Below are 23,975 nucleotides of genomic sequence, written 5' to 3'. Positions count from 1 at the left end.
GAATTTGAACTAAATTGCTTGATTGACTATTTTTTTAAATGCAAATTAATCATGTGCAAATTTTGCTAGAAATGCAGCTTTTTGTTTTTGCTTTTAAATTTTTGAAGTGAATGGCTTTTTTTTTTTTTGCTATTTTATATGCAGTTAACCCTATTGATTTACTTTAAATAACTTTTCTGCTATTTGCTCTGCTTTCCAAATTTGACTCCTTGTGTCCTACCTTGCTTGCTTACATTACCCTTAAATTTGATTTAACATTGAATCTGTGAGTCAGTTTAAGGTTAAAATCTGGTGAGTAGTTGCATGAGCTTTCTGGTGCTGCTGACTAGTTCACACATTTGCACAGCTTGGTAACAGTGAAGGGACAGCTCATAAAGAAGGCAGTTGTTGGATTTAAGATTTGATCTCTGCCTCACCAAATCCTGTGGGTTAATGAAGACATTAATTCCTGAGATGATCTGATCTTCTGAGTTTTTGTGTTTTGGGCTGACCAGCTGTCTCTGACTAATAGCGCTCTGCAGAGATTGCATTAACTCTGACAGTTTGCTGTTTCTTTTATGTTTTATGTGATAATGAATATTTGCATTGTTATTTCTTTTCAAGTCAAAACAATGATGATTTTATAGTTTTTTTTTAATTCAGAGGTACAACTATTGAACAAATTGAAACCTCTGCCCTAGAATTTTTTCCATTGTTTTGAAAGGAGAAGAGGTAATAACAGACTTTATTTTAAAAACTTTTTTTCTGAACTAAAGCATATAATTCTTTGCTATTTCAGGGAACCAATCTTCCGCCTTCAAGGCAAATTGTACGAGCTAAGTTCTGTAAGCTTTACTGTTGCTTTTTCATTTAGCTTCCCAAGGGCACAGTTTGTCTTTAACTGATTAACTCAACTAGCGCTTGCTACTAATTTTTTTTAAACTTAGATTGTCTTGTTCATAACACCCTATCATTGAAATAAAAATCCTCTCAAGAGGGTTCATCCCTTCACTGCTAATAACTTGCTGTGATTGAAAGGTATGAACTAGTAAATTCTAAAATGCTATAATAATAAACCTTTAACACTGTGGGTGCTTTGATATTTCTCTAATTTTAATGGGCCTTAAAATCATTAAAATCATTAATGATCTTCATCTCTGTCCTTTTATGCTATGTTGTTGTAAGTTGTAAGCCTTTCTCTTCCCCTTGTATGATAATATCTCCAGTAAATGTAGATGACACTTCTAAAAGGTGGGTGAATGTGAAACATCTGCTTTTGATATATCATATCTGTTGATAAGCCTACCCAATCCCAATTATTTGTACTTATTAAAAAATAAAAAAACCAAAATTATATTGATTGACATTTTATATGGCTTTTGAGTTGAAGCTTTTAAAACCAGATACTATATCTTCACTTAATGGATGGAAGTGCAAAGATACTGTCAAATTACTAGCATAGGCATTTCAAAAATCAGTTTTACTCATTTCTACCATGGTTGAAGCAAGTGGCCTTAAAGTCCTTCTTCTAGTTAAGCACAAGTTAAGAATGAGATTGGAAGATGGGTCAGTTATTTCCCTCAAGATGTTTTAGAAGAAACAAATTTTGAAGCTAGATGTTCCTGGGTTCAAATTCTCCTCTGTCACTTAGTAGCCATGTGGCCTTGGACACACTGAACCTGAGTATGCTCAGTTGTATGATGGGAAGAACAGAAAATGTCTCTGCAGGATGATTGTGAGAATCAGAAATAATCTACATAATGAGGTTTGCAGCTGGGTACTGGATATGTGCCCCGTAAAGAGTAGAAACCTTGCTCCCAGCAGGTAGGTGCTGCTTCTTGAAACTTTGAGGAGAAAAAATAAGAAGTTGTAAAAGAAAAAATTATGAAAGTTGTAAAATGAGAACAGTGGAACATTTGGGAAAATCAGAAGCTATGGCAAATTATTCTGAAGGTTACAATGCCCAGATTAAGGTTGAATGTGGTGTTATGGATTTATCTATAAAACTTTCCTCATGGTCAGAAGCTCTAGCTCATAGAAGTGTATACTTATTGGAGAAGCAATGATATAGTGGCATAAATGCATGCTTTAAATCAGATATGAAAGGAAACTTGGAACATTTCAATTATATTACTTCCAAATGCTAAAATCATGCTAATTGTGTTTCTATGTCTTTACTTTCACTGAGTACTTCAAAGCCCATGCATTATAGAAGTTTTATAACTCAAGATAATAGAATTGGGGTGAGTGTTATAATGGAATACAGATCCCTTATCTAAAACCCCTGGAGCCAGATGTGTCTTAAAGTTTAGAACTTTCTGGATTTTGGAAAACCACTGCATATATCATATATTACCTAATACTTCTTTAGGGTCAGAAGAGCACCCTATAATTAAACACTTTGTATTTCTACAGTGAAACAAATGAATAGTCACACTAAGTAGGTTAAATGAAAGACATAAATCTTTTCACTTCATATCAGGTTTTGCTGTCAAATTTGTTGTCACTGTTGTTGTTTTAACCTTTTTCTTTGCAAGTAAGAGGTTATGAACCTGAATATCTTATTTTCCAGAATCAAAACAAGTAGTTAAATGCAATACATTTTTAAGAATCCTCTATTTTTTTCCTACTTAGCTGAAATGAACCATACTGACTTGAAACCATTTTCTTTATGAATCTGAGTAACTGAGGTTGATTTGAGTTTGTATAAAAACAATTTTTGCTTATCAAGAAGCTCAAAGCCAGGGCATCTTGGAGCCCAGCCTGCTAACTGATCATTGTTGGGGCTGAAATACTCTGCACTTATCCTAGCAAATGTTTCATCTGTTCTGACAACTTCTTAGGGCCCCTGATTGTAAAGATGGCTGTGCAGAATCTGTTCTGAAATACGTTAGAAGGATTTAAAGAAAGAAAAGCTCCCCTTTAAAGTCAAAACTCCCATTTGTTTTTGTCTACTAGCAACTTGTCTGCTTAGTTCTACAAGTTGATGTTGACAAATGTACAAAAATAAAAAATGTGAGCACGCAATTAGCCTAAAGTTGCACTGCTCCAAAATTTATTCATCTGCCCAAAAAACTTCATTTATCTCTTCACTCATCACATGTGTATTTGAAAACTAGGAGTGTCAAAAACTGTGGTAAATGTTAGAACAGAGAATGATGAATAAATTGTGGGCCCTGCAGTCAGGGAGATCCCAGTGGGGGTGATGGTAAGTAATTGAAGTCTACCCTGCTTTCCAAGCCTTGCTCCTTCTGCTACTTCAGATACTTCAGGCCTTACTGAAGCATCACTTCTGTAAGAGGCTGACCTCAAATCTGAAGTCACCTTCCCTCCCTAATATCTTGTTACTATCTATTATCTTGTTATCCTGTTTATTATTTTTTGTTTTCTTTCACTAAGACTAAAGCTCTATGAAAGCTATTGTGTGTGTGTGTGTGTGTGTGTGTGTGTGTGTGTGTGTGTGTGATGCTGGGAGCAGTGGAGTATCACCATTATAAGCTTTTAAGCACAATCATAATGCAGTAGAAAGATCATTCTGTCTATAGTGTGGAGAAAGGCTTTGAAGTGAAGACAAGATTAGAAGAAGACTAGTTAGGAGGCTGCTGCAGACAAGAGATTATGGTGATCTGGGCTCGCTAAGCTCTTTGTACTAGACTTGAGGAGAAGCTGATGAATTCAGGGAATGTTAAGTAGGAAGACGGTCCTGTGCAGTGTTAGGGACCACCCAAGGTAGTACCAGTCCTCTTGGTCTTGTGAATTTCTTTTCTACTCCTCAGCTGGATGGTAGAACAAAGCTGAGAAAGGAGATAATGGAATTAATACTCTGAGCTGAGATTTTTCCAGGGAGGCAGCATGTAAGGTCAAGAGAGCAGATGAGTTAAAGTTTTGAAGAAAGATAGGTTGAAATTATGTATTGTATAATCTAATATGAGTGCTTTTGATTGATGTATTAGTCAGAACATTAGTCATGAGAGATTAACCCAGTAACAAACAACTCTAGAATTTCAGTAGCTTAATATAATTACAATTTAATTCACCTTGCTCTAATAATCCAATAAAAGTCACAGAGATGGAGTGGGTGGGGGCATCCCTGCTTCACTTGGTCAGTAATGGACTTTGGAATTCATTCTTCCAACAGATGGGAAGGAGAAAGAACCCTGAGTGAGGGAGGTTCGTAAGGACCAGCCTGGAAGTGGCACACATCTGTTCCATTTCCATTCCATTGACCAGAACTCAGTCATTTGGCCTCACCTAACTGCAAAGGAAACAGAAACATATAATCTGAGCTTGTGCCCACGAAAAGGGAAAAACAAAAGAGGATGTTGAATGAACATTGAAAGGATATGGGCAAACCAGAGCACTGGGGTTTTTCTGAAATTAGAGAAAATGTGTACCAGGATTTAAGGGAAAAAATGGTAGGGCTTCAGGTTGAAGTCAGTGAGTGGGATGCTGTATCTCAAGGTTTAGGAGGGAAGAGAATGCCACCTTAAAGTCATAGATGTTATTGGAATAAGAAGGAGCCACTGGAGGAGGGGAATGACAAACAATAGCTATAGATATTTGTGGAACACTGTTTGTCCTCAGAAGGTCTGGGTACTAAAGGGAAATGGGGATAAAATTTTCTGGATTAGAATGTGTTAAGGGCCAGGATATATTGAGGCCAGGAAGATTGATGTGGCATTTACATGAATGATAATCCATTCCTTTAGCTGTAAAAGTCTAGAGCAGGAAGGCACAGCTGATGCTCTTTGGCCCGTAGTGCATCCAGCTGCAGTTGTACAACTGGGAAGACCTTTTCCTTATGCAGGGAGCAGAGAAGGTGCTTGCAGGAGCCTGGGTATCAGAGTACTTCCTAGTCCCAGGCTATTGTCTGTTCTGTTTCCCACCAGTGTACATTCTGTTGCTCTAATTTTAGGATGGAATGTGAAATTTGGCTTTCCCAAACCTACAGGTCCCAGATAAGATTCTCAACCTTTTTGAATTGTAGGCCATATGTGAAAATGCCTTTCTTATCAATGCAGGGTCTCTTACCTCCCTATTTTCTGAAAGCTGGTTTTAGTAGACACTAGTCTCTTTTCCTTAGGACCCCCTACAGTTCTTAAAAATAAAAATCAACACGCTCCACCATTCTAAAATTTTCCTACCAAGTTCTCTAGTACTTTAGTCTCTGTAAGTAACAGTTTTGAGACCACTATTAAAAAGAGGTGAGAGTTTAATCAGGTTTTTTACAACTGGGTAACAAAGGTTGCCAACTTCCAGGGCTACAGTGGAGGGCTCCTCACAGCCCTCCCTCCTAATCTTACCTTTCAGGGTCTGTCACTTTTTAACTCCCACCCTCACCTGACTTCCTGGAACCAGTATCTGTATCAGGATTCTTTCAGATATAAATTTCAGAAGAACTCAATTTAAGTAACCTTGGAAAAAAGTGAATTAATTAATTTACATGATTGAACATTTCAGAGACTCAAACGGTGTCAAGATGACCTGGTTTGATAAACTATGATGAACTGGACAAACTCTTTCCAGTATTTAGTTCTGTTTCTTTACTGTTGGCTCCATTCTTGGGCCCCAAAGGATTGCAGTATGACAGCTATCAGCTGCCAGGGGGTTTCCTTCCTAGCTTGAATCCAGCAGAAATAAGTGAGTCTTTCTCCCAGAATTTTCAGAAAAACTCGTGAGGGTCAGTCTGATTGGACAGGCTTGGATCATGTGCTCATTCCTGAACTCATCACGATGGCCAGAGAATGAGATGCCCTGATTAGCATAGGCCAGATCACATGGCCTGGGGGCGGGGGTGGGCTCCTCTTCACCTGAAAGTCACAGCTGTTGGAAGATCAGAGAATAGACCCTGGAGGAGGTGCAGCAGAGGTGAGGGTTGCTGGTACCTGATACCTGTTGGGCATTGTTTGTCTTCGGAACAATTTAATTTCAATAATAAGATTCTTGTGTATTTAGTCTTCTTAAAGGAATATAAGATTATTAATACCTCATTATTAAAACTCTATATTCATTTATTGATTAAATTTAATAATTCACCCTCTGACTTTTTTTTGATTCTCCTTTTTTTATTTGCATTCTTTTTAGTGAAGTATAATCAGATTACAATGTTGTGTCAATTTCTGGTGTACAGAATAATGTTCCAGTCATACATATACATGCATATATTTGTTTTCATATTCGTTTTCATTATAGCTTACTACATGATATTGAATGTAGTTCCCTGTGCTATACAGAAGAAATTTGTTGTTTATCCATTTTATATAGAGTAGTTAGTATCTGCAAATCTCCAACTCCCAATTTATTCCTTCCCCCTCTTTACCCCCTTGGTAACCATAAGTTTGTCCTCTGTGTCTGTGATCTGTTTCTGTTCAGCACAACCACAACATACCACAACTTCTTTATCCAGTCATTTGTCGATGGACATTTAGGTTGTTTCCGTGTCTTGCCTATTGTAAATAGTGCTGCTATGAACATTGGGGTGCATGTGTGTTTTTGAATTAAGATGCCCTCTAGATATATGCCCAGGAGTGGGATTCCTGGATCATATGGGAAGTATTTTTAGTCTTTTGAGGAATCTCCATACTGTTTTCCATAACCGTTGCACCAAGCGACATTCCCACCAGCAGTGTAGGAGGGTTCCCTTTTCTCCACACCCTCTCTGCAGAGTTTTTATCATAAATGGATGTTGAATTTTATCAAAAGCTTTTTATGCATCTATTGAGATGATATAGTTTTTATTCTTCAATTTGTTAATGTATCACATTAGTTGATTTGCAGATATTGAAAAATCCTTGCATCTCTGGACTCAGTCTCATTGGATCATGGTGTATGATTGTTTCAATTTATTGTTGGATTCAGTTTGCTAATATTTTGTTGAGGATTTTTGCATCTTTGTTCATCAATGATATTGGCCTGCAATTTGTGTGTGTGTGTGTGTGTGTGTGTGTGATATCTTTGTCTGGTTTTCGTATTAGGGTGCTGGTGGCCTTAAAGAATGAGTTTGGGAGTGTTCCTTCTGCATCATGGATTAATTTTTGAGGACATCTTTCTGACAGAGCAAAAAGGATGTCTTCACCTCAGTACTCTAATAAGCAGTTTATAACATGTATTTTTAAATGGTGTAAATTTTAAACGAATCAGCAGTTCTTTATCAAGTTCTTTTAATTAAAAGTACTTTAAAAAACATTTTTGTAGGTAGAATTGAATAAGTTTTTACTCCATTTCTCTACTGATCTTCAGGGTATCCTATTTTAATGAAAACTCTATCAATGCTGTAACTGGTGTTTTAATGCTTTTTTTTTAAAAAGAACTAACTGCATAATTAAAAATTATTTAATCTAAGAAGTAAATAATTCTTCAAGAATATAATGCTTATCTCTATTCATTGTACATTAAGTAGATGTCCCTTATCAGCAAAGAAATGGAAACATAATTTTTACTAGATGGATTGCATTTCAAGGAACGCATTTTTAACATTATGCAGTGGAAGTCAGTGGGAATATAATTTGTCATGTCAGTACATACATCACAGCTGTTCTAGCATGTGTTTTTACTGTAAAATGAGGTCTACTTTTCTTAGCTGTATTTCTTTCCTGTTAGGATAATGTGGCATTGCTTATTGCCACTTAGCCTGACGTTTAAATCTTTAAATTTATAAACATTCTGAGACTGCTGTTTTCCTTGGTGTATGAGTTTCCCAGGGCTGCTCTAACAAAGTACCACAAACTGGGGTGGCTTAAAACAACAGAAACTTACTCTGTCAAAGTTCTGGAGGCTTGAAGTCTGAAATCCAGGTGTGTTTGGGGTCATACTCCCTGTGAAGGCTCGAGGGAAGAATCTTTCCTTGGCTCTTCCTGGCTTCTGCTGGCTCCTGGCATTCCTTAGCTTGTGGCAGCATGACTGTAATCTCTGTATCCATCTTCACGTGGCTTGCTCCCAGTGTGTGTCTGCCCCTGTGTCCTCTCCTCTTCTCTCTCTTTTTTTTTTTTTGAGTGTTTTTAATGTAGAATTTTAATTTTTATACAATTTTAAAGGTTTCTTTCCACTTAGTTATTAAAAAATATTGGCTATATTCCCACTATTGTACAATACATCCTTGAGCCTGTCTTTATGCCCAGAGTTTGTAGCTTCCCTTCTCCTGCTCCCCACTGGTAACCACTACTTCGTTCTTTACATCTGTGAGTGTACTGCTTTTTTTTTTATTATATTCACTAGTCCTCTCCTCTCCCCATCTTATCAAGAACACCTGTCATTGGATTTGGAACCCACTCTAGTGCAGTGTGACCTCATCTTAATCGTATCTACAAAGACCCTATTTCCAAATATAGTCACATTCTGAAGTTCTTTGTGGACATTTTGGGAGACACTATTCAACTCACTACACTTTGTCTACTTGCAGATTTTCTTCTCTTTTTCTTCTTTTTTAAATGGGTTATTATAATAATATTTTACCTTGGATTATATATATACAATATTCTGATGCATTTTAATTATGAAGCTGAGAATTTATAAATCAGATCATTGGAGTTTTAAAAGGTATTTTTTAAATTCTGTTTTGGGAAAATACTAACACCTCTTGCGATTGAGATAAAGCAGTGCTGTTCTTTCCTCCTCCATGGTACTGCTACTAAAATGTTATTTTGATTAGCTATTGTGTTTTGGAGGGTTGCTTCCTGAGAATTTTTCAGTTTTTAAAAAAAACTTTGTAGCTTACAAATAATTTATCATGAGGAAAAAAGTGAAACATTTAACACTTTTTAATTGTAATACACAAACTCTCTTTTTCCTCATTCATCTTATTCCTCATGTAGTCTTCTCTCCAGTGTCACCCCGTCCCACAAGACAGGGAAGAAGATGGCAGAGGGGAAAAACTGACAGAGATGGACCCATGAAGTTCCATAGACATGGTGTGGAACTATAAATCCATTTTAAGATTTGGGACTTTACATTTTCAAAACCTACTAAATAGGAAAGTTTTATTTATTAAAATAGACGTAACAGAACAAATGGCTGTCCACCCCACCAGTTCTGTATAAATCACAACCATTAACATTCATTACTTACAAGTGCTTCAGGTGTGGTTACAGGTACTTTACACACATTAACTCATTGACTCCTCCCAACAACCTTAAGAGGTAGGTACCCTAATTATCTCAGTTTTACACTAAGGAAACTGAGGCACAGAGAGGCCAAGTCATGTGTCTGGTCATACAGATTATAACTGACAGCACCAGGATTCAAATCCAGGCAATCTGGTTCTGGACTTTGTTCTCTTAATTACAGCATTCAACAACTGCTTCTAATAGTTCATAAATTGCACCAAGAATCTCATTTAATAGTCTCAGTTATGGCAAGTCACATCATTTCAGTCATTCACTAATATTTTTATTTATTAAACTTTTTCTTTATCTAAAGCTGATTGATCCTGAGTAGAATGAACTTGGGTGTATGAATTAATCTGATTTAGTCAGAGTGGGCTGCTATTGCAGAATAAGATAGATCTGGTGACTTAAACAACAGATATTTATTTTTTGTGATTCTGGAGGCTGGAAGTCCAAGATCAGGGTGCCAGCATGGTGGGGTTCTTGGCGAGGGGTCTCTTCATGTCCTCACATGGCTTTCCTTGGTGCATGAAGAGAGAGAAGTCCCATATCTCCTCCTCTTTTTGTAAGGGTATTAATTCTGTCATCGGGTCTCACCCTCATGGACTACCCTAACCCTGATTACCTCCCAAAAGCCCTACTTCTTAATACTATCCCACTGAGGGTTAGAGTTTCACCTTATAAGTTTGGAGGGATCACAAACGTTCAGTCCACTGCACTGATCAACAATGAAAAGCTATAATAGCTGTTAGAATGTGTTTCCTTTTTATTTCCTAATTCAATGAAAAGTATCTCCAGAGGGACCAGTCAGTGGCTTATAAAATGCAGCTATCTTTATTTTAATAAAGTAGACAAGAGAATGGAGTCCATGAAAGCCGCATTTGGTGAAATGTATGGCAGACTGATTTGTTCTGTATCTTTTAAATCTAGACTTTTATTTGAAATAGCACTTAATACATGGCTCATGGTTTTTTTTCCAGAAAATATACAGATGTGCTTACTGTATTTTTACAGCCAAGTTATATCTTAATTGAGGGTTTAGGGCTTAAAATCAGTGAGGAGAAAAATCCTATCTATTCAAAATTACCTTGAAAATCCCTCCAGTAGGCAGAATCTAGCCCCACATTTCATCTGTGGTCTTCCCTCTGGGCAATTGAAGCCTGGTCTTATTTCACCAGGGAAATGGGCACCTGGGCAAACTGAGGGTGTCTCCTCTTGCCACTCTCCTGTGGTCTTAGAGCTACCCTTCCCCCTTTTCCTCCCTCTGTCTCTTTTGTCCTCTTTGCACCCCCGCCCCCACCCAAGAACAATGTGTTGTATTCCAAGTAAGTTTTTGGAATCCATGGAATTTTTGTAACATGTAAATTTTTCTTTTCTCCCACTATTATCTTATTAACCACTGTAATTTCAGACCTGAATTTTCCCCTGAACGATCAGATAAATGACATCTTAGTATCTTCCTGTTTATGACTATTTTCAGTGTTTTGGACATTAGGATTGCATCATTTCCTTGGTCCTGGATACGTAGCTCTCACTATTTTAATTTTCACCTGTTAAATCTCCACTCCACATCTCAGAGGAGTTTATACACAGCCACCTCGGTGGTGGAGTTGCCCCACATGGGTTTGCTACTCTTTGGGCCAACACCAGGAGTTGCTGGTTTTCTCTCTCAGGCAGGTCTGTCATAGGCCACACCTGTGATAGACCCGCCCAAGCCCCTCCCTCCCTCCCCAACCCCGCCCACTCTGCCCCTCCCTGCTTCTGACTCCAGGCCTGGGGAATGCCAATGCTAGCTCCTGGATGTCTAACCCGGGTCTCCTACAGCTTCACCATAGTAGACTTGCTGCCATTTCCATCCCTTACTAGCTGGCTCATTGTCTAATCCTTTGATCACAGTGACTTTTCAAGTACTTAGTCAGGGATAGAGCTGTTATTCTAAAAAAGCAGAAAGCTCTCCTCAAGTTTTCTTTAGTTTTTGCTTCAGTCCTTCTCTTAGATGCACGTTATAGCTTATTTAGTACAATGCTTCAGTGTTACGTGATTTTGAAGCTTGGTTTCTGTTTGTTACACAAGAAATATGTGAATTCATTCTCATTGTGGAAAAGTTGAGTAATGTAGATCAAGTCCATATACCCTCGACTCTTACCAAGTCCCATTCACCTCAATAGCTATAACTGCTATTATCATTTCAGAGCATATATACACAAATACATACGTACCCAAACATACGCACATGCACACACATAAAGACACATGGTTTGTGATTTTAAAAAAGAAAAGTGGTCGCGTATTGTCTATATTTTACACTGTAGGCAATGACTTTTGTCTTTTTTGTTCATTGATGTATCTCTAACATTTAGAACCTGGTGTGTAGTGGATGCTTAGTTAATATATTGGAAGATGAACTTGCTTTATCCACTTAGTGATGTATCTTGGAGATCTTTCCATGTATGTACGTAGGCAGAGACAAGAAGACTCCTTTTACTGGCACATGGTATTGTATACTCCACAGTACAGATGGTTTGCATTTCACTTACTGCAAGTTATGGAGACACCTTTTCAATTAGTAGACATTCATATTCTCTCTGCTATGAAATGTCTAGTTATGTCCTCTGTCCATTTTGAAGGAGCTGTCATTTTCTCCTTGACTTTTAGAATTTTTTTTATAGCCAGATATTAATCTTATATGTATTACATATAGTGCAAATATTTTCTGCTTATTTATCACTTGACTTTAACTTTATTATATATTATAAAACAAAACCATATAATTTCGATGCAGACAAATTTTTCAGTTTTTGTGGCATTTTTATTTTATCTTGCTTAAATTTTTTTCTAATAGTTTTATAGATTTTTATGTTTAGTTTTATATATATATATATATTTTATACTTAGTTATACAAAAATAAAAATTATTTTCCTGCTAATCATGTACTTGCATTCTTTAAACCACAGTCACTTAGGTCTATAATTTACTAATGAGAGAAATTTTTTTCATGCTTATTGACCACTATTCTTTTCTGTATGAATTGTTCATGCCTTTGCTTATATTCTTTGATTTTTTTTTACTTTTTGACTTATAATGATTTTTATAAATAATGATATTGATATTTTGTCATACTTATTAACACTTTTTTTTTCATTTTCTTGTGCATTTAATTTTACTTTTTCCATGCTAAAAATTTAAAAGTATCTGTTACTCTTTTTTCTCTTATTTCTTCCATTGCTTTTATATTTAGGAAGATATTGTGCACCTCCAGAGCAGTTAAATATTCACCTATTTACTTGTAGCATTTTTATGAAGCTGTTATTGACATTTGTCTCTGTAATCCATTTGGGATTTATCATGGTGTATGGTAAAAGTAAGGCAGTACTTGGGGAAAAGAGTGCAGGGGTTAAGAGCCTGGATTCTGAAGCCTGACTGCCAGGTTTCAATATCTGGGTCTGCCACTCACCAGCAATGGGCAAGTTACTTAAAATCTCTGTGCCTCAGTTTCCTCACTTACAAAAGGGCTGTGATTATTGTATCTACCTGTTAGGATTAATGGGATTAAACACACTTGTTTATGTAAAGAACTGAAAGCACTGTTTTGCACATTGTAACAACTTAGTTATTGACAATGACAGTAGTAATTATTATAAAGTTTTATTCCAAATGAGCAAATGTCTAAATGTAATTTTTTTAATGAGTCGTACCATCACAATTGGTTTACCGTACTTCTGTGATCATGTAAAAATGGCAACCATAATAGTAATAATTATAGCTGCTCATGTTTCTTGACACCTTACTCTGTGGCTGGGTGTTGCTCTCAGTGTGTTCCTTGCATCAATGCATGCAGTTCTACAGCAACCCTATGAAGTAGGTTTCATTATTTTTCCTGTTTTGTAAGTGATGTAACTGAAGTTTAGAAAAGTCAAATAGTTCATCCCAGGTCATAGTGTGGATAAGTGGCAGAATTCTGGCATCAGTCTGGGTCATGGACAAGCTCTTTGTCCTGGGATCTCTATCTGGGTTATTTATCTTGTCATTCCATCTGTTGATTTTTGTACAGTGACACACTTTTTAATGACTTCAGGAGTCTAATACACTTTAATATCTGCCAGGCCATTTTCTTTTATTATTCTTTTTTTTTTTGAAAAATGCGTATTGCTTTTGTGGATTACTCATTCTTTCATTTGAAGGTGAAAACCTTGTTGTGATATTCCAACTCCAGTTCTATGTGAATTTTGATGAGATATTTGTGAAGCTCATAATTTACATTTACATTTTTCATGTCCTTTTCCCCATCTAATCAGAAGATGATCCCTTCTGTTTATTATAATTTCCTCCTTTTTTCCCCTAACATAGGTGAATTCACATTTCTTTCTAAACATAAAATAACTGGAAATACCCTTATGTTGTTGGAATGTTTTTCGATTATATTTTCTATTTATTGCTATAAAAAGAAAACTATTCATTTTTAAGCATTTATTTTATGCCTGTGGAATTTACTGGATTCTCTAGTAGGTTTTAAATTAATGATAATTTTTATCTTGTTTGTGCAGTTGTATCTTTTATTTCTATTTTTATATATTATTTCTTTCAGAAAATTATAAAATTGCAGTTGATTTTCTTAGGTTTTTTATCTTGATGGGAATAGTTTTCTTAGAATCGTTTATAACCATTTGATGTTGGTTTTTGGCTTAAGGTACATTTATTGTGATAAAGAAATAAATTTTTCTATTCTTCAACTAAGGTTCTCAGAAATGAGCATTGAATTTCATTGAGATGATCATAGTCTTAACTTATTGAACAAATTATATAATTTGCTATATTGAATAGATTTATTAACCATCCTTGCTTTCCTAGTATAAGCTCTATTTGGTCATTTGGGGGTGATTCTTTTGCCATTAAATGGTTTTCCTATTATTTAATTTAAAATTAATATATTTTATCTATGAAATAAAGTTATTCTTTATAAGATAAATATATTTATAAATGAATAAAGACAAAATGAAAAACAATACAATAATATTAAAATTCTGAGTGAAAAAGAAATATCACAGAAACCGAGGAGAAAAGAATAGTGGATACCTCATTCCAGATTATCTCAGTTAGCTGGATTAAGCAGGAGGCTGGTCTGTTTGTTTAGAGGCAGGGAAGTGGGAGTTGAGTCTTAAGAAGATGGTGAAACTCAGTATGGTTACTCAGAATATAAAGAGGAGCAAAAGGGCTTTTAGCTGTTGGCCAGACTGGAGTCTCACCACCAATTCACATGCTGAGGCTCCACTGTAGAGTTGCTAATTTCTTTATTTATTATACCACAAGAATCCCAGTCCTTTCAATTTAGCAAATTAAGGGATTAGCAAAGAGCAAATCGTAAAACCTCATTGACTACAAAGGTGCCAGGGGATCTTTTGTTCCGGATGATGTGCATGTCCTATATCTGAAGGTCCTTTGGAAAGCATGCCACTGGTTCACCATCACAGTGAAAACAAAAGGAAATAGAAGCTGAGAAATTCTTGTCTGTATTTCCAGTAGATCTCTTTTGTTATTTTTGTTCATTGCTTCCCATATTGAAATTAAATCCACCCAACATAAGTATGTCCCCAATTCACCATGACCGAGGCAAATTGCAGTTTCTGTCCCTCGAGCACGAATCGTTTCACACTTAGTGCAGTAACATCGCAGAACTTTTCCTGAGTCATAATGTTTAGTTCAGGATCCTCAAAATACAGAGACATCTTTACATTCTTAAGATATTTTCTTGAGAGTCCTGAGATGTATGTTCATAGAAAAGAATGCTCGTGCTGACTGTGTCATTTAGATGGGGAGGACCTGGTGGTCAGCCTTGAGGGCTCCATTCTCAGCATCACTCCCAACTCCCTGGTTTCTTTTAGTCTCATTGTCAGGTATCTAAATGTCAGGGCATTTATTCCAGCAATAGTGTAAATTGCTGGAACATTTTATCATAATTTTTAAAAATTTTGTTTTGTAATGGAATAATTCCACTAGAAAATAATCTTATTTTTTTCCTCAAAGAAGTTTATATTTTCTAATCTTAGTATGTCAGATTTCCCAGATAGCAGATTTACATGACAGTTCAGAATTTTATTTGCCCTAATCACCCACCCTTTTGTAAATCCCTGCTTTTCTTCTCTCTCCAGACATTTCAATGAGCAGGACTCTACTAACTTCTGTGGAATCAAATTAGCTTTTCCTCAGGAGTCATTTGCGTGTATGAGAAGACTGATTTAACCACAGTGGAATTAATGCTGGTCTCAGATTTATCTGAAAAATCCCGGAAAGACCAGTGTGGTTTATTTGCCCAGCAATATATGTTTCCTAATTATTTACGTGCAGAAAATAAATAAAACTTATCAGAGATGATCTCTTGAACAAAAAGTAAATGTGTAGGGCTTTAGCTAAACTAAAGAATAAAATGTCTTGCCCCCAGAGTTAATGACAAAGTCTCCTTGACTTAGCAACTAACCCATTCCCACCTCAGGGAATTTCACTAGGCTGAAGTCTACGGAATGAAAGTTCCCGCTCCAGGAAATGAGTGTCCTGGTTTCATAATTAAACCTAAGTTCCTTGAAACTTTGTACTGTGCTCTTACCTCACCAAATCATTGGCTGAAGGTTTTGTCCTGATTCCCGCTGAGATTATTTACACTCTCAGCCTGTGATGGATGGCCCCTGTGGGTAGATTATTCCATGTGCTGCCATTTATATTGCTTCCATGGAGCATTACTTGGGACTAGTGTACATAAATAAAAATGAGCTCGAGAAATACAAATATGAATATGCAATTCAATCATCATCATGTTTCCAATGCCTGTGATTATTCTCTGTTTGCAGTACAATATGAATTCTTTATTTACGGAGTTCTACCACCTCCAGCTCCTTTTCTGAGTTTTAATTGAAGTCTCTATTGATTTTTTATAAACGTCTTTAATGACAAAGCACTGTCATAACTAAAACTTGAGTTTAATGGCAAGTCATTTTATTGTTTCCTGCTGCAGTCTCCTAAATATATTCTTCTTAATTAAGGTAAGAGAATTTCAGTGGACATTTGTGTTCAGTTTTTTTTTTTTTTCCTCTTCAATAATCTTTTCCTTCTCCAGCAACTCTGGTCTTCCTGTTGACCTGCTGTAAAGTGGAGGAGGGGAAAAGGAAAAGGAGGATTTGTTTTTGAGAACTCAACTATCTATAAATGACTTCCTCTTGTTTGGTACATCCATTTGCAGGGTTTCATTTTCAAATGCCTGGTTGCAGGATCCACGTCCTGGAGGAAGGAACCGTGTCATCCTTCACTCATCCTGTGCACATAGCTCGACCACTGCCCCGAATATTATCTCCTATCACTTCTGGCATTTCTTGTGCTTCTCCTCTTCCTGAAGTTCATAACTCATGTCACTGATTTCCGGTGCATACGGAGTCAGGTTTTAGAAATATGAGACAATTTTAAAATTACAGATGCAAAGTCTAGTATTTGAGCCAACATCTGCAACTAGTTTACGGGATTAAGCAAAATAGCTGCTCTGGATGACTGATATTTACCAGGGCCTCTCCATCTCCCATCAGAAATCAGAATGGCTCTTACTTATATGTTCTTCAGTTTTCAACAGAAATCAGGATTTCATCTGTTACATACCTCCCTTTATTAAGTTTCCTCACAGAGTATCTTAAGTTACAGCCAATTTTCAATTAGCCGTGATTAAGGAGGTCAGGGGGAATATGGGTAATTAAAATCCACAAATAACTAAAAGACTTACTTTAAGCAGAATGCAACACTCTCTCCTAAAACTTTTGGCTGAAATTACAAGCAAGTAAACCATCTGCTGTGATTTTCTTTTGTTTTGGTGCAAACAAAAAAATCTGAACATGCCACTGCATTATTTACAACCACGCAAAAATACTTCCTTACCTGTAGGATAATGTCTAAACTTTAGCCTCCATTATCCATCCCAAGCCGGAGTCTAGTGCCTTCTCTTGCCACTAGTGCCCTTGAATTCTGTGCTCCAGCGGTGACCTTCAGTCATTGCCCTCAATGGGCCAAACCCTTTCCCTGCCGGGACTTTTGATGCGCTCTTTCTTGGCGCTTAGAACAGCTTCTTTTCCATTTTTTCCTGAATATCTTCTCATTTTCCTTAGTTTATCACTTCCTTAGGAGTACTTTCCCTATCTTCTACAGTATTTTCAGTTGTCTGCTGTATGTTCCCATAAGAGTCTGTCCCTTTTACACTCAGTGTCCATTTCCTTGTTTGGTGTTATTCTCCCCTACTTGCCTGTAAACTCTGCAAGATCAGGGACAGTGTTGCCATGTTCAGGACTAAATTCTTTGTGTCTAACTTAGAGCCTGCTGATGAAAGGTGTCCAAAAAAATAACTGTTGAATGAAAAGAAGGAGTTACATATTTTAAAATCAAATCTGAAAGTTAATGACCAGATCTGGAAATGTTCGCTATAATATTATAGTGTTAATATTTGGAAGGGAACATCTAGAATGTATTAAAGCAGCTTATTAACTTTGAACATTACTTTTTGTCATCCAGAGAAAACAACTGGAATTTTTTTATAATTCTTTATTTATAATTGTTAACTCAGAGTTGTCCTTTCAGGCTTGCTTATGGTGATTATTTAAGTGTAGCACCTAAATACATCACCAGAAAAATGATTGTGTATAGGTCTGAAGTGTGAGTCTAATCTTAGAAAGAAACTGATTCACACTTGGTTAACTTTTAGAGCTAACCGCCCAATTATGAACAGCATTTGGACTCCAGTAGATGCTACTGTCATTTTAGGTAGGAGAGTTCTTCATTTATCACCTTTGGTCTTTACTCAGTAGATGTCTCCTAGACACTGTGACAGTACGGTTATGCCTGCTGCACAGAAAGCCCTTGGTGTTGGCAATCCCCCTGCTTTAGAACTATTACATCAATAATTTATGACTAACCTATGATTTAAGGAAAGTGTAAGTATATCAAAGGAGCATAAAGCACAGTTTCTACCTTGATAATGTTATCTATCATTTATTGAACATTTACCAGATGCCAGACCTTCTGAGTGCTTTATGTACACCAATCTCACTTAATAGTCACATTATTTGAAATTGGAACTATTAGCTCCGATTCTCAGATTTTAAAAAATGAGTCTTGGTTACTTGTGAATAACTTGCTTAAGTTCGTACATTTAGTAAATGGCAGAACTGAAATACAAACCCAAGGAGTCCAAGCCTTGAAATCAGCTATAATCTTATCAGGAAAATGCGAACGAAGCAAATACAGTTGCTGGTAATTCAGAACAAAGTGATGTAAGCGCTTAATTAAGATAATGAATAAAGTAAATGTTCAGGGAGGAAGAGTTACATATGGGCTCCTGTGCTTCTTTATTACTTATTAAAATAATGCCATAGATTAATTCCTTTTTTCTTTAGAGTGTTATATTACCCAGAAGCTGCTCCATGTGTTTGTACTTCTACCTCTTACTCTGGCATATTTGATTTTTTTAAATAATCATATCGTAAAATTAGCTACCCATTTTTGAATGGTTATTTTGTATAAGGCAGTGTGTTAGGCACTTTGTTCCTCAAAGCATGTTAACCTTAACCATCGAATGGCAGCGTATCTCCCTGCTTCTCATTATGGGCCAAAATTTCCAGAAACTTCTTTAAAACAGAACATATCTCTGTTTGATATATATTTGTTTCCATTGGCCAATTACTAACTTTTAAAAACATTTTTCGGGAGAATTTTTTTTTCTACACCTTGGATGTTGTGAAGGTATTGATTCATTACATGAAATCGGAGTTTCATGGGAGACCTTCAGCTCTGTCACCCATCCATTTCAGTCTGGCTGACCTACCCCGCCCCTCCATCCATCACGCCACAGAAACGGTGCTTGGTGAGCTGCAGCCAGCATGCATCAGTGGGGCCACAGTGCTTACTCAAATATTGAATGCTTTTCTACGAGCGGTAACTGGCTGTTCCCCCAAGCGCCTGCCTATCATCAGAGATGCTGAGGCTCCTCTCTCAGAATCCCACCAATGTCCCTCCTTATCCGGAAGTTAAAGGCAAAGATCTGGTACAGAAGGGGACCTCCAGTACCCTGCTCTAGCACTTTGACCCTAAAACCCCTTCAGATTGGCCAAGTTGTTGCCTTCCTAGTTGTGAAATTGTTTTAATACCTTCTCTTCAGTAACCCTTGTGTTACCCAAATCAGTGAATAATTTTTTTACTTTGAGTTTTACTTTCCCTCATGGTATCATTTGACCTTTTCAATCCTTTTGCCTTGTTAAAACATTTTCTTCCTTTGACTTCTGTTTTTCCCTCCCACCCTTCTAGCCACCCATCTTTCGCCTTTGTAGCTTCACCCTCTCTGCCCAGTTGTATCTTTCCTTTCCTCAGGGTTCGGTCCTCGGTCCTCTTCTCTTCTCACTCAAACTCTCACTTCATGTCACTTTTGTCACACCTATGGCTTCAGTCACACCCATAATCAACAACTCACAAATCTGTGTATCTGATGGTGACTTCTCTATAGCCAGTGATTTATTTGACGTGTTCACATCTTGACATGTCCAGACTGAACTCAAGACTTACCCCTTCCCTAAACGTGGCCCTCCAACACTCCATCAGAGAATTTGCCTCCACAGTCTGTCCAGTTTCAGAAATTTAAACCTTGGGAGTCATCCTTGACACCTCATTCTCTCTCATCTGTCACCTCCAATTTATCGTGGTCGTATTAATTTTTTCTTTCTAAATATTCCTCAAGTCTGTCTGCTTCCCTCTATGTCCATTTCTACCACTCTTGTCATAGTTATCATTGTCTGTGACTTAGGATTCTAATCTTAGTATTCTATCCGACCCCCCTCCCTCCTCCTCTCTCTAACCTCTTCACCAAACTAAAACTAGAAAAGGGAATGTCTCATGATGCAAATCTTATGTTGCTACCCTCCTTTAAACACTTCAAAGGCTTCCCGTTCCTCTCAGGATAAAGAGCAAATTTCTTCACATAAATTACATGGCCAAGCATGGTTTGCCTCCTCACCAGGCTTGTCTTGCTTAAGGCCCACTCTTGTCTTCTGTGCTAGGGCCATCCCATCCCCCAGTCGCGGCCCACAGCCTTCAGATGTTAGTGCCTGTGCTAAAGTCAGCAAGGAGGCCACTCCTACCCTGTGCAGGTCAGAGCTCTCTCAACGGACTGACCCCCTTCTTGGCAGCAGCAGCCACAGCTGTAATTTTACATTTATCTGTGTGAGTCTTTGCATGGTGTCTATTCTGCCATTTGTCTGTAAGCTCTGTGAAGTTCGGGGACTGTTCCTGTTTTGGGGGGGTTGTTTATTCCTGTATTTTTAGCATGCTACCTGACATATATAAGGTACTCACTACCTTTCTATTAAATGAACTGATAAATATTGACTAAGGTGCTTTCTTTCTCAAAGAAGCCCTCTGGATTATTTTTAGTAAAATATCCAAATTCTACTCAGACCTTATTAATTATGTGGTATCTTTTCCTTTGTGTGTGTGTGTGTGTGTGTGTGTGTGTATGTGTATTTTTGTCCTTGAATGTGAGAAATAAATGACGGGCTTAGCTCTCATTCTGTTTTGTATCATTTGGAATCTCTTCCACATGGAGGGTTCCCATTAACTTCAAAGGAAGCTCTGCACATGGAAAAGATACACAGGAAAAAAGTGAAAAAAGTAGAGCCCTGATTTTCATCATGGTTAATGGCCTGGATCTTGTAGAGGTTTAGGTGAGTAAATTCTGAGAATAAACAGCCCACTCCTAGTGAATTCTTCAGCAATAGCTGTACATGTGGCAGGAATAATGCATAAACAGGCAGTTGGGGAAATTCTGGGAAATGATGAGAAGGAAAGAAATTCTTTAGGAGTAATTTTGAGAATCAAGATAATACCATAGACTAGTGAGCCACAGAGGCGTGGAAAGTGTACTCACAATGTGAGGATGGGCTAGTGTCCTGGAAGCAAGACTCAAGGGAAAGGACTTCGGGTGCTGTTATGGGACAGAATGAATGGAAGATGACCGAGGCACCACAGAGGTAGTCCTTGTAGACTTGGGTGGTCCAGAAAAAGAGTGGGAAGGGGGCTCCGTAGGTTACCCGGTGAGATTATTTCATGAAACAATAACTTGGAGTTCTGCTTCACCTACAAATTTGATTCATGTGATTGTGAGTTAAACTTACACCAATGTTTTCAGGTAAAGGTTGATTTTTACAGAGAAATCAGGAAGTTATTATCTTTTTTGGCATCTCTATCTTCAAATAAAAAGGGGATTTGATATGAATATTAAATGTCAGTTTCTTATTTTCAACCAGTTTTTATAGCACCGTGATCATATGTTTTCAGTCGGTCAAATCAGCTCCTTATTTAAAGTAGTTAAGCTTCTTTCATCATGGTCATTCCCCATGTAGTATTCCAGAATTATTTTTTTATGTTGTGCTGTAGAGTTATTTCACTCCCTGACTATTTGTAATCTGCCTCAGTTTTCCAACATGCTATGTCCATTACACATTAAAGGAAATCTTAAATCGCTTGTTTTAAGCAAGCAATAATGTGATGGTAGCTGGTATTCTTAGTAGCATGAATATGGTAGGAAAACCCGGAAAATACAGGAAAATTGAAGGAGAACAAAAATGTAACTTTATATCTTACCACTAATTTTCAGTCATAGTTGACATTTTGATATATATTGCAGTCATTTTTCTATCTTTACATTAACAAATGAAACCAATGTAATACCATATATAATAATACTCATAGGTACCGATCTAAGTCCTTTACATTTATTAAATCATCATTTTCACAACAACTCTGTTAACAGGTGTTACTGTCCCATGATATGTATGAAGAAATTGAGTCAGAGAGGCTCACCCAGTGACACCCAGCTAGCAAGTGTTGGAAGGAGGAGACCATCCCAGACAGTCTGACTCCAGAGTCCTGCCCAGTATTTAGCACTCCTTTGCCAAAATGTTTTCTCACATCATGGAGTAGGTATTTGTGCTAAGCTTAATTTAGCATCAGGGGAGTATATCAGAATCTATTAACCAATATCCAATTAGGCAAATAGGTTGTTTCCAATTGCTTGCTGCTAGAAAGAGGGGTGTGGCCAACATCCTTGTATGTGTTGTGAATTAAGGGCTGGGGCTCTGAAATCAGAGCACCTGAGAGACTGTTTTTATTCACGTGCTCTGGTGCTAAATCCTCTGAATGTGCCTTGCGAAGTCAAGCAAAATGGCAGACTTGCTCCTATAAGTAAGCCCGTTGGTTACCAGCATGGGTCTGGCAGTGTTGCAGGAGCCTGACTGTAGTTTCCTTATCTGTCATGTGAGGAAAATATTACCCCCCTCAAAGGATTACTGTGTGGATTAAAAGAAATAATGTGCGTGGAGCTCGTAGCAAAATCCCTGGCACCGAGTGGTGTTTAGTAAGCGTTAGCTCTTGTTACTCTCCTTGAATTCCTAGAAATGGACTCAAAGGGTGTTCTTAACTTTACCGATTTCAGGTACTTACAGAACTCTGTGCTCTGATTTCCTAGAACATTAAATCCAGGAAAGGAACATCTAGACATAAAAATGTCAGTTAACTCATTTGTAGTTGTATTTTACAGTCTTTTTGTTTTTTTTTTTTTTTTTTACTGAAGTATATTCAGTTTACAATGTTGTGTCAATTTCTGGTGTACAGCACAATTCTTCAGTCATACATGAATATACATATATTTGTTTTCATATTTTTCACCATAAGCTACTACAAGATATCAAATATAGTTCCCTGTGCTATACAGTATAAACTTGTTTATCTGTTTTATATATACCAATCAATATCTGCAAATCTCGAACTCCCAGTTTATCCCATCCCATTCCTTTCGCCTGCTGGTAACCATAAGTTCCATGCCTGTGAGTCTGTTTCTGTTTTGTTAAAAAATATGTCAATTTGTCTTTTTTTTTTTTTAGATTCTACATATGAGTGATATCATATGGCATTTTTCTTTCCCTTTCTGGCTTACTTCACTTAGAATGATGATCTCCAGGTCCATCCATGTTGCTGCAAATGGCATTATTTTAATTATTTTTTATGGCTGACTAGTGTTCCATTGTATAAATATGCCACAACTTCTTTATCCAGTCATCTGTGAGTGGACATCTAGGTTGTTTCCATGTCTTGGCTATTGTAAATAGTGCTGCTATGAACATTGGGGTGCCAGTGTTTATAGTCTTGAGAACAAAACAGACACTATTTCATCAAATATTTGATTATTTTGTGTCTTAAGTTGATTATTTAAATCCCTTTAGAGATGCTTCACCTTAATTTGCTTGTTTTCATAGCATCTTTATCCCAATCATAAGATAAGTTCATCAGATGTGAAAATCTATTTTCCGCATTACGTCAGCCCACCGATAACACACAGCTGGACCTGGTTATGGTGGCTCTTATTTGTGACAAAGGGGCAGGGCACCTGGCACAGTGCCTAGGCCACCAAAGGCATTCAGTACATATGGTTGGCTGACTAATCAAGTGTCTTAAGTGAGAAGGACCTTTGAACAATTTCCTGAATTAAATTGATCCCTTAAAACTGCAGGCATGAACTCTTTTCTTCCTCAGACTGGGTGCTCTCTGTGGGCAGGCTAGCTCCCAAGCTGAACAGGAGAGAATGGGCGAGGGAACAACTTCTGTATTTATCCTTCTAGATTTACCAATCTGAGAAGTCACTTTCCTCCTCCACAGGTGTAACGAGTGAGGAAACAACAGAAGTCCCGCTTCATCCCCACCCCTTGGCAGCATCCCTCGGCCCTCCTCCCCCTTTTATTCCAGTGAGTTTAATCATGAAGTCAGTGGTTAACCAGGAGTGTGGCTAACCCTCTTTGGGGGAAGAGATCTACTGTCTGTTAGTTCTGTTC

At 37.3% G+C, this 23,975-nt stretch overlaps 1 protein-coding gene across 6 annotated transcripts in view; it reads left to right on the top strand.

The window, feature by feature from the left end:
- The window catches only part of DNM3 (dynamin 3), a 458,318-nt gene that overhangs the window by 174,897 nt on the left and 259,446 nt on the right, over positions 1-23,975 (top strand). For 5 of the 6 annotated variants that reach the window (XM_006211125.3, XM_015245096.3, XM_072946114.1 and 2 more), the window contains exon 14: positions 779-808. The exons of the other annotated variant lie outside the window; for it this stretch is intronic. In XM_006211125.3, coding sequence (XP_006211187.1) covers positions 779-808 — 30 coding nt within the window. The remainder of the gene's footprint in view (positions 1-778; positions 809-23,975) is intronic. 6 annotated transcript variants of the gene reach the window in all.

Source organism: Vicugna pacos, chromosome 21 (genome assembly GCF_048564905.1).
Source record: "Vicugna pacos chromosome 21, VicPac4, whole genome shotgun sequence".
Taxonomy (NCBI): Eukaryota; Metazoa; Chordata; class Mammalia; order Artiodactyla; family Camelidae; genus Vicugna; species Vicugna pacos.
Note: the sequence above shows the minus strand (reverse complement) of the source record. Positions and strands in the feature narration are given on the sequence as shown.